The sequence below is a fragment of the Hipposideros armiger genome, unplaced genomic scaffold (genome assembly GCF_001890085.2).
Source record: "Hipposideros armiger isolate ML-2016 unplaced genomic scaffold, ASM189008v1 scaffold_844, whole genome shotgun sequence".
In the NCBI taxonomy this organism is placed as follows: Eukaryota; Metazoa; Chordata; class Mammalia; order Chiroptera; family Hipposideridae; genus Hipposideros; species Hipposideros armiger.
The window spans coordinates 431,635-444,880 of NW_017732194.1; the positions used below are offsets into that span (position 1 = coordinate 431,635).

A 13,246-nucleotide genomic window follows, 5' to 3' on the forward strand; every position below is an offset into this window, starting at 1 on the left:
GTGCTGGCCTTTTCCTATTTGATGGGCAATGAACATGATGCTCAGAGAAGTGAAGGAATGTGCTCAGGGCAGACGCTGGGAAATGAACTCAGCTCTGGTTCAGCCATTGAAACAGAAAAATGTTCGCTTCTCTAGATCCCTACTGTGTTTTCAGATAAGGTGTCTCCTCATGGGAAGTTCCTACATCACTTTAGATCATAGTGGATCTTAGCATTTCCATCTACAAATGGTTAGGTTTTTATAGAAGGGATATGGCATTGTTTTCTGAATGATCCTATTGGTCATGTGTGTTGCTCTTGTGATATACTGAATGTATTTTATGATCGTTTAATAACATGTCTGAGAAAATATATTTGAATCCTATGTCCTTGTGTTTTAGCTCCAACAAAGACAACCCAGACAGCAATTTTGTGAGCCTGCAAATCAACATCACTGCTGTTGCTCAAGTAGAAATAAGAGGGTAAGTAATAAGCAAGGCATTGTAGTGGTTTTACTATAATAATAACGTTCTGTGTATGAGAGTAATGATAAAATACTAGTAAAAACTATACAGAGCTTTCCTAATGCATTAGAGATCACAGTTCACTTTGGTTATAAATTCTCATTCTTTTCTACCCATCATTAGCTTCCCTTTGGAAAACAGAGTAAACCCTGTATGATAATTAACTCTAAGGATATCAAAACAAGAGCTCACTTTATTCCCCACACTGACAGTTCGGTAATCAAACTATAAAAGCTAGTGATAAGAAGCCAGATAAAATAGACAACCATGTGACTGTCTGAAAGTCTCACTTCTCCAATAATTATGTTGGCATAATGAAAATTCAGCCTCGCCATACCACATCTTGAGTTTAAGAAATGGCTAACTCTGAGACGTGAGGGTTGATGGGATCTACATTTTGTATCTTTTTCCTTCCGCCCTATTCTTTGAAGAAGGTCCCAATAAGCAATCAATCGAGAGACAGGAGGAAAGTGCTCAAGTAAAAGGCTTAGGAATAACTACCATCTGGGAAATTCGTGCCTGGAGGGAGAAAGAAATCAGAAATGGATTGCATGTAGTTCGTATCTCGTACAGGGTAGACTTCATCCATGTTAATTCTTGTTTCTTCAGGATAATCAAGGTTGGCTAAAAATGTCAACTGGTCTTTTGGGCTTCAGAAATCCCAGTTCCCTTTTATTTTTCCATAGATCCTGAGTGGTTCACACTCCTCTATGAGGACAGCTGTAGATTTCTGCACTCAGAGCCATTGTCACCATGCATTTCTTACTGCTGCACCCTGCTACTCTCATTGAAGGGAGAGGGGGGCCTCTACCTGCTATCCTGGCACCACTGAGGATCCACCTAGTGGATTAGAGAATAGTAATTATGCCTACCATTTACGGATACTTCCACGTGCTACCCCAACATGTTAGCACATCTTAATCTGTACTAGTGTCCTCGCGGTACAAGTGAGGGAATTTTGGCACAAGGAGTTGAAGGCTACACAGCTGGGAAGTGGGAGGCTAGACTATAAATGCAGGCAGCCTGTCTCCAGGCGCATGTTTATAAATGATCATGCTATATAGCCTACGAGAGTTTTTTTCAATCTTATCTACACCAAATTTTATTTTATGTATGCTTCTGTGATTTTTTTTCATTCAAATGAATGTTTTTGACATTCATCTACTTTAGTGCATGTGCCTATAGTTCAATCATTTTAATTGCAGAAGAGTATAACATTGTAAAACTATACTATATCTTACTTATCCATTCTACTTTTGATGTACATTTAGGGGTTTCCTTCCTTTCCTCCCTTCCTTCCTTCCTTCTTCCTTCCTTCCTTCCTTTCCTTCCTTTCTGTCTCCCTTCCTTTTTTCTCTCTCTCTCTCTCTCTCTCTCTCTCTCTCTCTCTCTCTCTCTCTCTCTCTCTCCCCCCCTTCTTTCCTTTCTTCCTTTCCTTCTTTCTTTCATTTTTCCTTCCTCCCTTCCTCCCTTCCTCCCTTCCTCCCTTCCTCCCTTCCTCCCTTCCTCCCTTTCTCCCTTCCTTCCTTGCTTTTTTAACAAACTTTCTTGTATATATGTCCTGGTACACATGTAGAAGAATGTCAGAACGGTATATGCTTAGAGAATTTTGGGATCAGAGTGTATACATTATTTAACCTTACTAAATAATACCAAACTGTTTTTAAAATAGTTACACCAAATTACAGTCCCACAAAAAAAATGGATGAAACTTTTCATTGCTTCACATTATTAACGAACTCGCAAAATGGTCCAGTTTTTAATTTGAGGTCAATCTTATAGATAAGAAATAGTATGTAACTGAAGGTTTCATTTGCAGTTCCCTGATTTCTAAATAAGCTTGAGCAACTCTTTAATGTGTTTTTTAATTAATCTTCCTATTTAGGGAAATTTCTGTTCACATTTTTGCACATATTTCTACAAAGAGGCTTAACTTTTTCCCATCAGTTCCTTTTATATTCCAGAGTTTAGACACGGATTCTTTATCAGTTACATACATTGTAAATATCTTTTCAGTTTGTGAGGTTTGGGGGTTTTTTTAAGTCAGGTTTACTGAGGTGTGAATTAAAGTAAAACTCAACCTTTTTTAGGTGTCCAGTTTAAAGAACATTCACTATAAAACAGTCCCATTACCCCAAATAGTTCCTTCCTGTGCTTTTGTAGTCAACCCTTCCCCCAGCTTCAGGCCCTGGCAACCGTGATCTACTTGCTGTCGCTATAGTTTTGTCTTTTCCAGAAAATCATATAAATATACCCATACAGAATGTAGCATTTTGAGTCTGGCTTCTTTCACTTAGTGTGATGCATTGGAAAAACATATATGTCCTTACATGTATTAGTCGTTTGTTTTTATAACAGAGAAGTATTCCTCTGCATGGATGGCCCATGAATCGTTCAGTCATTCACAAATTTGTTGGTGAATAATTTGAGTTTTTAATCATTTCCAGTTTGGGACTATTGTTAATAATAAACCTGATATAGGTATTCCCATACAGGTCTTTGTTGGCACATTTATTTTGACAAATAAAGTTACTGAGTTGTATGGCAAGGGTATGTTTAATTTGATAAGAAACCACTAGACTATTTTCCAAAATGGCTGCACCATGCCCATTTTGCAATCCCACTGACAAAGTATGCGAGTTCCAGCTGTGCTGTATTCTTTCATGCATGTGCTAGAGGCTTCTTTCTTTGTTTGTTTTTAGCCATTCTAGTAAATCTATAGAAGTATCTCACTAAGGTTTTTAATTAGCATTTTCTAATGGCCAGTGACCTTGAACACCTTTTCATGCCTTTTGGCCATCAGTATCTGTTTTTTTGGGGAAACGTCTCAAAATTTTTGCCCATCTATTATTGGGCTGTTTGTCTTATTATTGAGTTGTACAAGTTCCTTATATATTGAGAATACAAAAATCATTTACCAGATAGATAAGGGTCCTGCAAAGATTTTCTCCCAGTTTATGGTTTGGCGTGTTCTTTTCTTAACAGTGATGTTAAAAAAGCAGAAGTTTTTAATTTTGATGAAATCTAACTTTTAAATATTTTACAGTATGTGCTCTTTGTGACCTATCTTTAGAAAAAATCTTTGCCTTATCCAATGTCATTAGATTTTTTTCCTATGTCTTCCCATAAGTTTTATAGTTTTATGTGTTGGTCTATGATTAATTTTAATTTTTGTATCTGGTATGAAGTAGGGACAAGGTTCATTTTTTTGCATGTGAATATCCAGTGGTTGCTGTGCCCTTGGTTAAACACCATCCTTTCCTCACTGAATTACTTGACACTTTTGTTGAAAGTCAGTTGTCCATCTGTGAGGGTCTATTTCTGGACCTCTTATTCTGTTCCACTGAGACACATGTATAGTAAGTCTTGAAATGCAGTAGTGTATCCTGAGATCTTGGTAAACTTACAAATTCTAGTAGTTTCTTCTTTGTTGATTTCCTAGGATTTTCTATAGAATGATCATGTTATCTGTGAATAAAGACAGTTTTATTTCTTCCTTTCTAATCTGTATGTGGAAAAGTTTAGCCAACTACAAAGTTAGAGGGAACAGTCCCCGCAAGAGATCATCCTTGCTTCTGACACCAACCCAAATCTACCCTCAGTTTCAATAATTCATTTAGAAGGACTCACAGAAGTCATTGAAAGCTATCCTGTTCATGGTACAACTTATTATAAGGAAAAGATACAGATTAAAATCAGTCAAGGGCAGAAGTACATAAGATAGAGTCCAGGGAAATATCAAACAAAGCACTTGCATTGTTCTGTTCTGTAGAGTCAGGATGTATTACTTTCTTGATATTGATGGGTGATAGTATGCATGGTGTACCATCAACCAGGAAAGCTCACCTGAGCCTCAGTGTTCAGTTTTTGGGGGGCTCCATTACGTAAGCATGACTGATTGATTGACCACTTAATTGATCTTAGTCTCCAGGTTGACTGCTATGATTTGACCAAACCTCCCATCCTGAATCACACTGTTGGTCTTTTGGTGTGGGTAAACCCCACCCTAAATCATATTGTTAGAATATCTAGCATGACCCAAGCCCCTCCAGGCAAACAAAGATGCTCCTTCATCTTCAGCATAAAATGTTGAGAGCTTAGAGGTTTCCTCTCAGAAGCTAAGGGCAAAGGCCAGACCTCTTTGAGGGCAAGCTTAAATTGTTTACTACATAGTTATGCCTTTATTTCTTTTTCTTCTCTTAGTGAGTAGACTAGGACTGCCAGTACAAGACCAAATAGACGTGATGAAAGGAGACACTCTTCCCTGGTTCTTACATCTCTTGATCTTAAGAGGAAAACATTCAGTCTTTTACCATTAAGTCTGTTGTTATCTGCAGGGTTTTTGTAGATGCCTTTATCAAGTTGAGGATGTTCCCTTTTTCTCTAGTTTTCTTGAGAATTTCTAACATGAATGTGTGTTCATTTTCGTCAAGTGTGTGTTCTATATCTAAGATGATTAAATGGTTTTCCCTTTTTTGTCCATTAAAGTAGTGACTTGATTAATTTTTTTAGATTATTTTTTAAATTTCTTTTTCAGTAATAGTTGACATACAATATTATATTACTTTCAGGTACACAACATAGTGATTAGACATTTATATGCATGTACCTTATGAAGTAATCAGCCCAGTAAGTCTAGTATTCATCCGGCACCATACATAGTTATTACAATATTATTGACTATATTCTCTATGCTGTACTTTACATCCTCATGACTAATTTTATAACTAGCAATTTGTACTTTTTAATCCTTTTCACTTTTTCTCCCATCCCCCCACCCCTTTCCATCTGGCAACTATCAGTTTGTTCTCTGCATCTATGAGTTTGTTTCTGTTTTGTTTGTTCATTAATTTTGCTTTTAAGATTCCACATATAAGTAAAATCATATGGTATTTGTCTTTCTCTGTCTGACTTATTTCACTTAGCATCATAGCCTCTAGATCTACCCATGTCACAAATGGCAAGATTTCATTCATTTTTATGGCTGAGTAATATTCCATTGTATATAGGTACTACATCTTCTTTATCCATTTATTTATCAATAGGCACCTAGGCTGCTTCCATATCTTGGCTATTGTAAATAATGCTGCAGTGAACATAGGGGTGAATATATCTTTTCGAATTAGTGTTTTTGTTTTCTTCAGATAAATACCCAGAGTGGAATTGCTGGGTCATATGATAGTTCTATTTTAAATTTTCTAGTTTCATATCATTGTGGTCAGAAAAGAAGCTTGATATGATTTCAATCTTTTTAAATTTATTGAGACTTGTTTTGTGACCTAACATGTGGTCTATCCTGAAAAGTGTTCCATGAGCACTTGAAAATAATTTGTATTCTGCTGTTTTGAGTAGAATTTTCTGGAAATATCTATTAAATCCATCTGATCCAATGTACCAATTAAGGCCAATGTTTCCTTGATTTTCTGAGTGATCTATTTATTCATTGATGTCAATGGGGCATAAAGTCCCCTAGTATAATTGTATAAACTGTCAATCTCTTCGTAGATGTCTGTTAATTTTTGTTTTATGTATTTGGGTGCTCATATGTTGGGTATGTAGATGTTTACAAGAGTTTTCTCCTCTTATTGGATTGATCCCTTTATCATTATGTAATGCCCTTCATTGTCTCTTGTTACGGTCTTTGTTTTAAAGTCTATTTTGTCTGATATAAGTATTGCTACTCCAGGTTTCTTTTTGTTTCTATTTGCATATCTTTTTTTATCCCTTCACTTTCAACCTTTTGATCTAAAGTGAGTCTTTTGTAGGCAGCATAAGCACAGGTCTTGTTTCTTTATCAATTTAGCCATCCTGTGTCTTTTGATTGGATCATTTAGTCCATTTACACTTAAAGTAATTGTTGATAGATATGTACTTATTGTCATTTTATTAGTTGTTTTCTGGTTGTTTTTGTTGTTCTTATATGTTAATTTCTTCTTCTCTTCTCTTGTGCACTGATGACTTTCTTTGGTGATATGTTTGTATGCTTTTCTCTTTTTTGTGTTTGTATCCATTATAGGTTTTTGGTTTGTGGTTACCATGAGATTCAGATATAACAACCTATGTTTATAGCAGTCTATTTTAAGTTGATAGTCACTTGAGTTCAAAAACATTCCAAAAGCACTACATTTTTTACTCACCTCCCCACATTTATGTTGACGACATCATATTTTACAATGTGTGTGTGTGCGCGCGCGCGTGCACGCATGCATGCACGCTTGAATTTTAAACCAAACTTTCATTCTGGAGAAGAAGCAGACTTAGTCGTGATGATTATTCTTTTTATATATTGTGGGATTCAACTTGCTAAAATTTTGTTAGTGACTTTTGCATATATGTTCGTGAGAAATACTGATCTGTGGTTTTCCTTTCTTAAAATATATTTTTCTGATTTTGGTAACAGGGAGAAGCTAGCCCCATAAAATGAGTTAAAAATATTTCTCTATTTGCTCTTATTTTCTGAAAGAGCTTGTGTAGAATTGGTATAATTTCTTCCTTAAATACTTGGCAAAATTCACCAGTGAAGCCATCTGAGCCTGGGGGTTTTATGTTTATTTGTTTTTGGGGGGTTTTTTTGGGGGGGGTTGTTGGTTGGTTGATTTTTGGTTTTTGTTTATGAAAGAAGGGTTTTAACAATTCAATTTCATTTTCTTATAAAAACCTATTCATATTCTCTTATTTCTATGTGAGTGAGCTTTGGTAGTTTTTCTTTCAAGGAATTTGTATATTTCATGTAAGTTGTTACATGTTTCGAAAGTTGTTCCTAATAGTCTCTTATTTTCCTTTTAATGTCTGTAGGACTTCTAATGAGGTCCCCTAATCATTCCCAATATTGGCAAGTTGTATCTTCTACCTGCCTTGCCCCACCTCCCCACCCCCACTCCGCCCCCTGCCATCAGTCTGCCAAGAGTTTAGTGATTTTTTTCAAAGAACCAGTTTTTTTGGTTCATTGATTTTTTTTAAATCTTTTTATTTGCTTTGTTTTTGTTTTCTATTCAGTTGGTTTCTGCTTTTGTTCCTATTATTTCCTTCCTTCTGCTCACTTTGGGTTGGTTTTTCTCTTTTTCTCATTCCTCTATGTAGAAATTAGATCACTGACTAGAGACCTCTCTTTTTTCTTGCATAAGCATTTGGTGCTGTAAACTTCTAACAACTGCATTAGTAGCATGCCAAAATGTTGATATATTAGGTTTTCATTGTAACTCAGTTCAAAATATTTTCTAATTTCCTTTGAGATTTCTTCTTTAACTCATGAGTGGACTCATGGGAAGTGATCTATTTGATTTACAGATATTTGGAGCCAATCTAGATGTTTTATTTTTGTGCACTTCTAATTTAATTCCCTCATCCCTCTCTTGATGAGCAAAAGGTTATTTTAAAAATCAGAGACGAAGACATCCTCGGCTTCCACACACTGAGTACAGGGTGTGTTCAAGCCCCAGTTCTGTGGAATTGGCTCCAACACCTTTCCAGAGTAAGTCTGAGGATCTCAGGGAGTGTTGAAGCATTCTGGAAATCCAGTCCGGCTTCTGCCATCACCACCTACTTCAGGCCACTGCCTCTGATTCAGTCATTGCTGCCTGTTTCCAAACCCTCTTCACACCAATGGTCTTCTCGCTAACCTACTTATCTAAGATGTGAACAGAGTCCCAGCTCCTTGGCCCCAAGCACAGAAAAAAAAAAATAGAAAAAAAATCAGAGATGAAAACACAGACATTATCAAGCATTATTATTTGCTATCTTATTTTTATATCTTAAAAAATCACAATTAGTATATATAAAATTTTATCTCCTTTAAACGTGGCCTGCCTCTGTTTTGCTAACCAAAAATAAACTGAAACTGTTTGATTCCAAATTAAATTTTAAATTAGGAACTGTTTTTATTCCATAAGACATAACTCAGTCCAAGGAAGAGATTGATGTAACTATTTATTCTCACATATTCATTTTTATGAGATAAATATTTTCAAATGTATGTCTGTTAACACTTATGGCACCAATGTTTCTAAATAAAAAAAATAAGCACTTTTCTATTCACTTTGCCAATAATCAAAACTGGTAATTAAAATTGGGATTCTAATGTGAGTGCAATTATTTTAATTACTAGATTAATGTTCAACAGTTGACCATAGTTTTTTCTCTAAGAGAATGTTAAAGTTATTTTTAGTCATTTCACGAAGTAAACTCTTTCCTCCAAATACTCAGCAAAAATACTAGTTCCAATGTTTAATTCTTAACAAATAAATAGCTACTGTGTAGAAAATCTTCCATGTTCAGTCTTCAGGAAAATCTAATTTTCTTTTTGGTCAGTGGTGTTTATTCCAATATATGGTATCATGTACTATCTCTAATAGTTCTTTTTTTTTAATTTACCATTGTTTTTAGAATTTTAAAAATAAACTCAAATGGATTTATTTCTTTGAATGGAAAAAAAATATTGAGAATTGTTTCATTTGTTTCAAAGCCAGGTAATGCCAACACTGCCTTTAAGTGGATTAACATGTCACTTGATGGTACAAAGGATTCATTTAGCATAGGTCAATAAGAAGTAAAATTGGTTACAAGAAGCAGCACCACATATACTGAGATCTCAAGGAATAATTCTATTTTTTATAAAATAATCAGGATTGAATGGGTTTGTATTAAGAGAGCCTATAATCGTGAATAACCATTTTGTGAATAGATACTATCTACAGCAGGTAGAGCCAACACTGGTCCCTACAATAAATGGTAATCTGTTATTTTGGACTAACAAGGCTTGAAAACAGTTCTGAACATTGAGTTCACACCATACTACCGCGTCATCAGGTTTAAGCTTCCTGAGAACAGGTGGACTTTAATTTATCAGAAACCAAATTCATCGCTTTCCCTCAGAGCCCTTCCTAATGTCCAGTGTTAGCAATGAGTACCTCCAATCTTCTTATTACTTGAGGGTCTTCATGAAATAATGCTCTATCCTCCATGTTAGAATATAAGGGCTATTCAGTAAAGGTGGTTAGATCACTACACTGGCTGTTCATCCTAGGTTAATTAGTTAATGATATTCCTTCTTTTTTCCTTCCTTCTTTCTAAAAAAATAACTGAAAACAGTGAACAATGCTTCACTTATGTAGTTGGGAATCTTTAGAGAGCCATTCTTTCCCATGGTTTCCCCAGATTTGACAAGGTCTTAAGAGGGTAGAGAAGTGAAATTTTGGAGTCATGCTTTTTGAATGATTTTGCAATGCCCTGTGATAACTTTACTTATAGATTTTTTTATTGGATTTTTGTTACAGAAGTGGGCCAGGAGGTTTCAAGTTGTGTTTGCTAAAATCCCTGCAGCTTAGTGGCCCCTGTAGTGCTCTATGTGTTGGAAATAGAGTGGATGGTACCGAGTAAAGCTGAGCTATAGTCTTCACCTGTAACTAACCCCTCTACTTCTCTGGACATCAGTTTTCCTTTCATTTATAAAATGAGGGATTTTGAGCACAATGTCTCCAGGATACCAGCCAAGGTCTAAATTTACGATCCTATGGCACTGGAGGATTTATGGCCATAAGAACAAAAACAACGTCAACAAAAGAGGTTTTTCTAGAGCCTCATAATGGAAGTAGGCATGGAATCAACTCTCTAAGAAACTAAGAGCAAAGTAAAGCTTTGGGTGGTGAGATCATCAAGACTCTGTGGGAAGGGAAGCCCAAACTCTATGGGATTTCCTCTGGTGAGAACAACTTGCCATGTTCTGGACTCTTCTCCTCACGAAGTCCCCTGTTTGATCTAAACATGATTTAATCACATCAGTAGGAAAGGACGAGTGGCATCACAACAAACCACTTTAAGGGTAGAGAATGTTGAGGTACCGGCCCAGCAATGCTGTGCCCTGCGCTTTTTATTTAATAGTTACAGATTGAGGATGAATGCAAAGAACTTTACAATTTAGTAGCATTTCTGTGGATTTTCAGTGTTTAAAATGTACTTCTCCTACCCACCCCTAGAAGACCTGTGGCCAAATTAACTTTGACCAAAAGCATTTGAGATGCTTTCTGATTATTTGTGTTATACAACCCAAAACATTTATCATAATTTTCCAGATGAGGAAATAGAGACTCACAAACATTAAATTATTTGCCCTTGGGTCAGAATTTAACCCCATAAAGTTTACTTGCTGCTATAGAAAAAAGATTACCACAGGGAGGACAAAAAGATAACATTTGAAGTTGCTATCGGCTGTGTTAATTATTTGTTGAAGTTACTTTTAGCTGAAAGCCTAGGAATTCTTTTAATGCTATCTTTTAGCTAAAAATGTCTAGAAAGCATTGTGGGTTTATTTTAAGAATTAGCCTTTCTAAGATTTTGTGAAAATAATGATTTGGTTCGTAATCAGCTTTTAATATGAAATAATGCCATGTACTGTATTTCATTCATCAAACGCTCACTCTCTAGTTGTAAGTTACAGGCAAAAATACCTATGCGTCAAATTCAACTCCTAGTTTGTACTTAACTACATGTACTTAACTACATGGTTACACCACTGAGCTCTCTCTGTCACCCTTGAGTTATCTATAAGACTACTCTAGAACATAAACAGGCTTTGTTTTGTTTTGGTTCTAGGCCTGGCCTTGTGAAAGGTACGGCTGAATTAATGGGAAACCAAAGAAACCTAAGAAAGAATATACAGGTGGTCATTTTTCTACTATGAAGTATTTAGCTGGGAACTACATTTCTTCACAACTGGACATTTAACACACCACGCAGAATTCTAGATTTTTAGTCACAAAAGAATTCCCATTTCTTGATATGGTTTAAAGCAGGAATTACACATCACACACACACACACACACACACACACACACACACACACAGGATCTATAGATAAATGTATATACAAAGGGTGCAAAAAAATGTATACACATTTTAAGCAAGGAAAAAAACTATTAAAATTGTAATAATATATACCTATAACAAAAGATGAATACAAGTCACATTTGACTTCTGCAATTACAAGAGGTGCTCAAAGTGGTTACCATCAGCGTAATTTTAATACAGTTTTTCCCCTTTCTTAAAATGTGTATACTTTTTTGGCACCCTCTGTACTTATGTATGTATAGGTTAAATTATCCATCTCAACTCAGGAACGCTCTCTACGCTGCCCCCTAGTGCCCAAGAGATAAGATGCTGTAAAACAGTCTCTGAGCCAGATGGTGGATGTTTCAGACCCTTCACTATTCCTTTACTGATTTTACTGAACATCACTTTCAATACTCTTCCTTAAGGGCAATATTTATTCAAATACATTGAGAGGCACTTTTCCTGCCGCTGTTGTACTACACACGAGCGAAGCATTCTTTACCTGTGCCATCAGCAGCAGTTAATGCGTATATAATTCCCTGTTTCAGAGTCTCCCACCCTCCGCAGATTGTTCTGCCTATTCCTAACTGGGAACCGGAAGAGGAGCCCCGCAAAGAGGAGGGAGTTGGGCCGCTGGTGGAACACATTTACGAGGTAGCTGTTGCTTCTGTTGAAATAGTGTTCTGGGTTTATTTTTATGCTCTTTACTAATGAGCTCTTGATAGCATTTTAAAAGACACCGATATACGATTTGAGTTTTAGATACTGCCTGGATTCGTGCTGTTGTGCTATCGCATTGCCATGGGTGGTAGTGGGGTGTCCTGTTAAGTAACCACTAAATGGTCACTTGCTTTTTAGTGGTGAGAGCCATTATATAGCGAGAAACATGTTATCTTGTTACTGTTGTTCTTTTTAAAATGTTCTTAACTTTCCTCTTTTTTTTTTTAAGATTTTACTGGGGAATTGGGGGAGGGGAACAGCGTTGGAGAATCGGGGAAGGGGAACAGACAGGTAGACAAATTGCTATTTTGTTCTTCAGTCTAGTTGTGGAGGACGTCGCTTCACTGGCCCATGTTGGTATGATCATTGCGCTGTTCCCCAGGGGAGGCAATTGGTTGCCGGTCATTGGTCGGCCGCTCACAGTGGCTCCCGGTAGCTCACACCAGCTACCAGTCGCTCACGCTGGCTGCCAGCCACTCACGCAGCTCACGGCAGCCCACTGCAGCCCTACTGCCGCCTACGCCGTCACCGGCGACTCACAGCAGCCCAGCTCCAGACAGAGCCGTTGTTCATCATCTTAGCTGCAGAGGGCGAGAGTCACTGGCCCTCAATGTGGGATCCGAACCGCAGCCCTGCTGCTCAGAGCTGATGCTCCCAAGTGAGCTCTTAACCAGCTGAACCACTCAGCCGGCCCACTTTCCTCTCTTTTTAATGCTTGCACAGCCTAAGCATGAAAGGGACTACCTCCCTGGACTTTATTTCAACAATTTCAGATATCCTTAAAATCCACCCACTTTGTAAACTCAAGGTAGCCAACCAGAAAGTACCAGAGAAAAATTTATGGATTATTCGCTATTGTTAAAAAAAAAATGTGTATGTAATATATACGATGGGTGGATGGTCAATAGATAAGAATAATTTTAGTGTTCATTCAAATAACCCAAATTAGACATGAATAACTTATTCATGTCTATTCATGAGATTTGAAATAGTCCGTGGATTAGTAAAACATTTTCCAGAAGGAAACTAGTGGCTCATGAAAAAACCCTGATGATCTTTTCCCCCTTCAAGTGTTCCATTGTGAACAGGGCAGAGTTTTGTTGATATATCATGTGAAACATTTAACTCTTGTACAGCTAGAAACCAAGATACAGTAAAGGGTTCGTTTAGTAGTTGTTCTTTTTTTTTTTTTTTTTTTTT

The 13,246-nt window shown here is 36.7% G+C and overlaps 1 protein-coding gene across 1 annotated transcript in view; it reads left to right on the forward strand.

Annotated features, from left to right (window-relative positions):
- The window catches only part of ITGA8 (integrin subunit alpha 8), a 172,126-nt gene that overhangs the window by 122,239 nt on the left and 36,641 nt on the right, over positions 1–13,246 (forward strand). The window contains exons 22-23 of the mRNA XM_019629342.1: positions 380–460; positions 11,875–11,980. Coding sequence (XP_019484887.1) covers positions 380–460; positions 11,875–11,980 — 187 coding nt within the window. The remainder of the gene's footprint in view (positions 1–379; positions 461–11,874; positions 11,981–13,246) is intronic.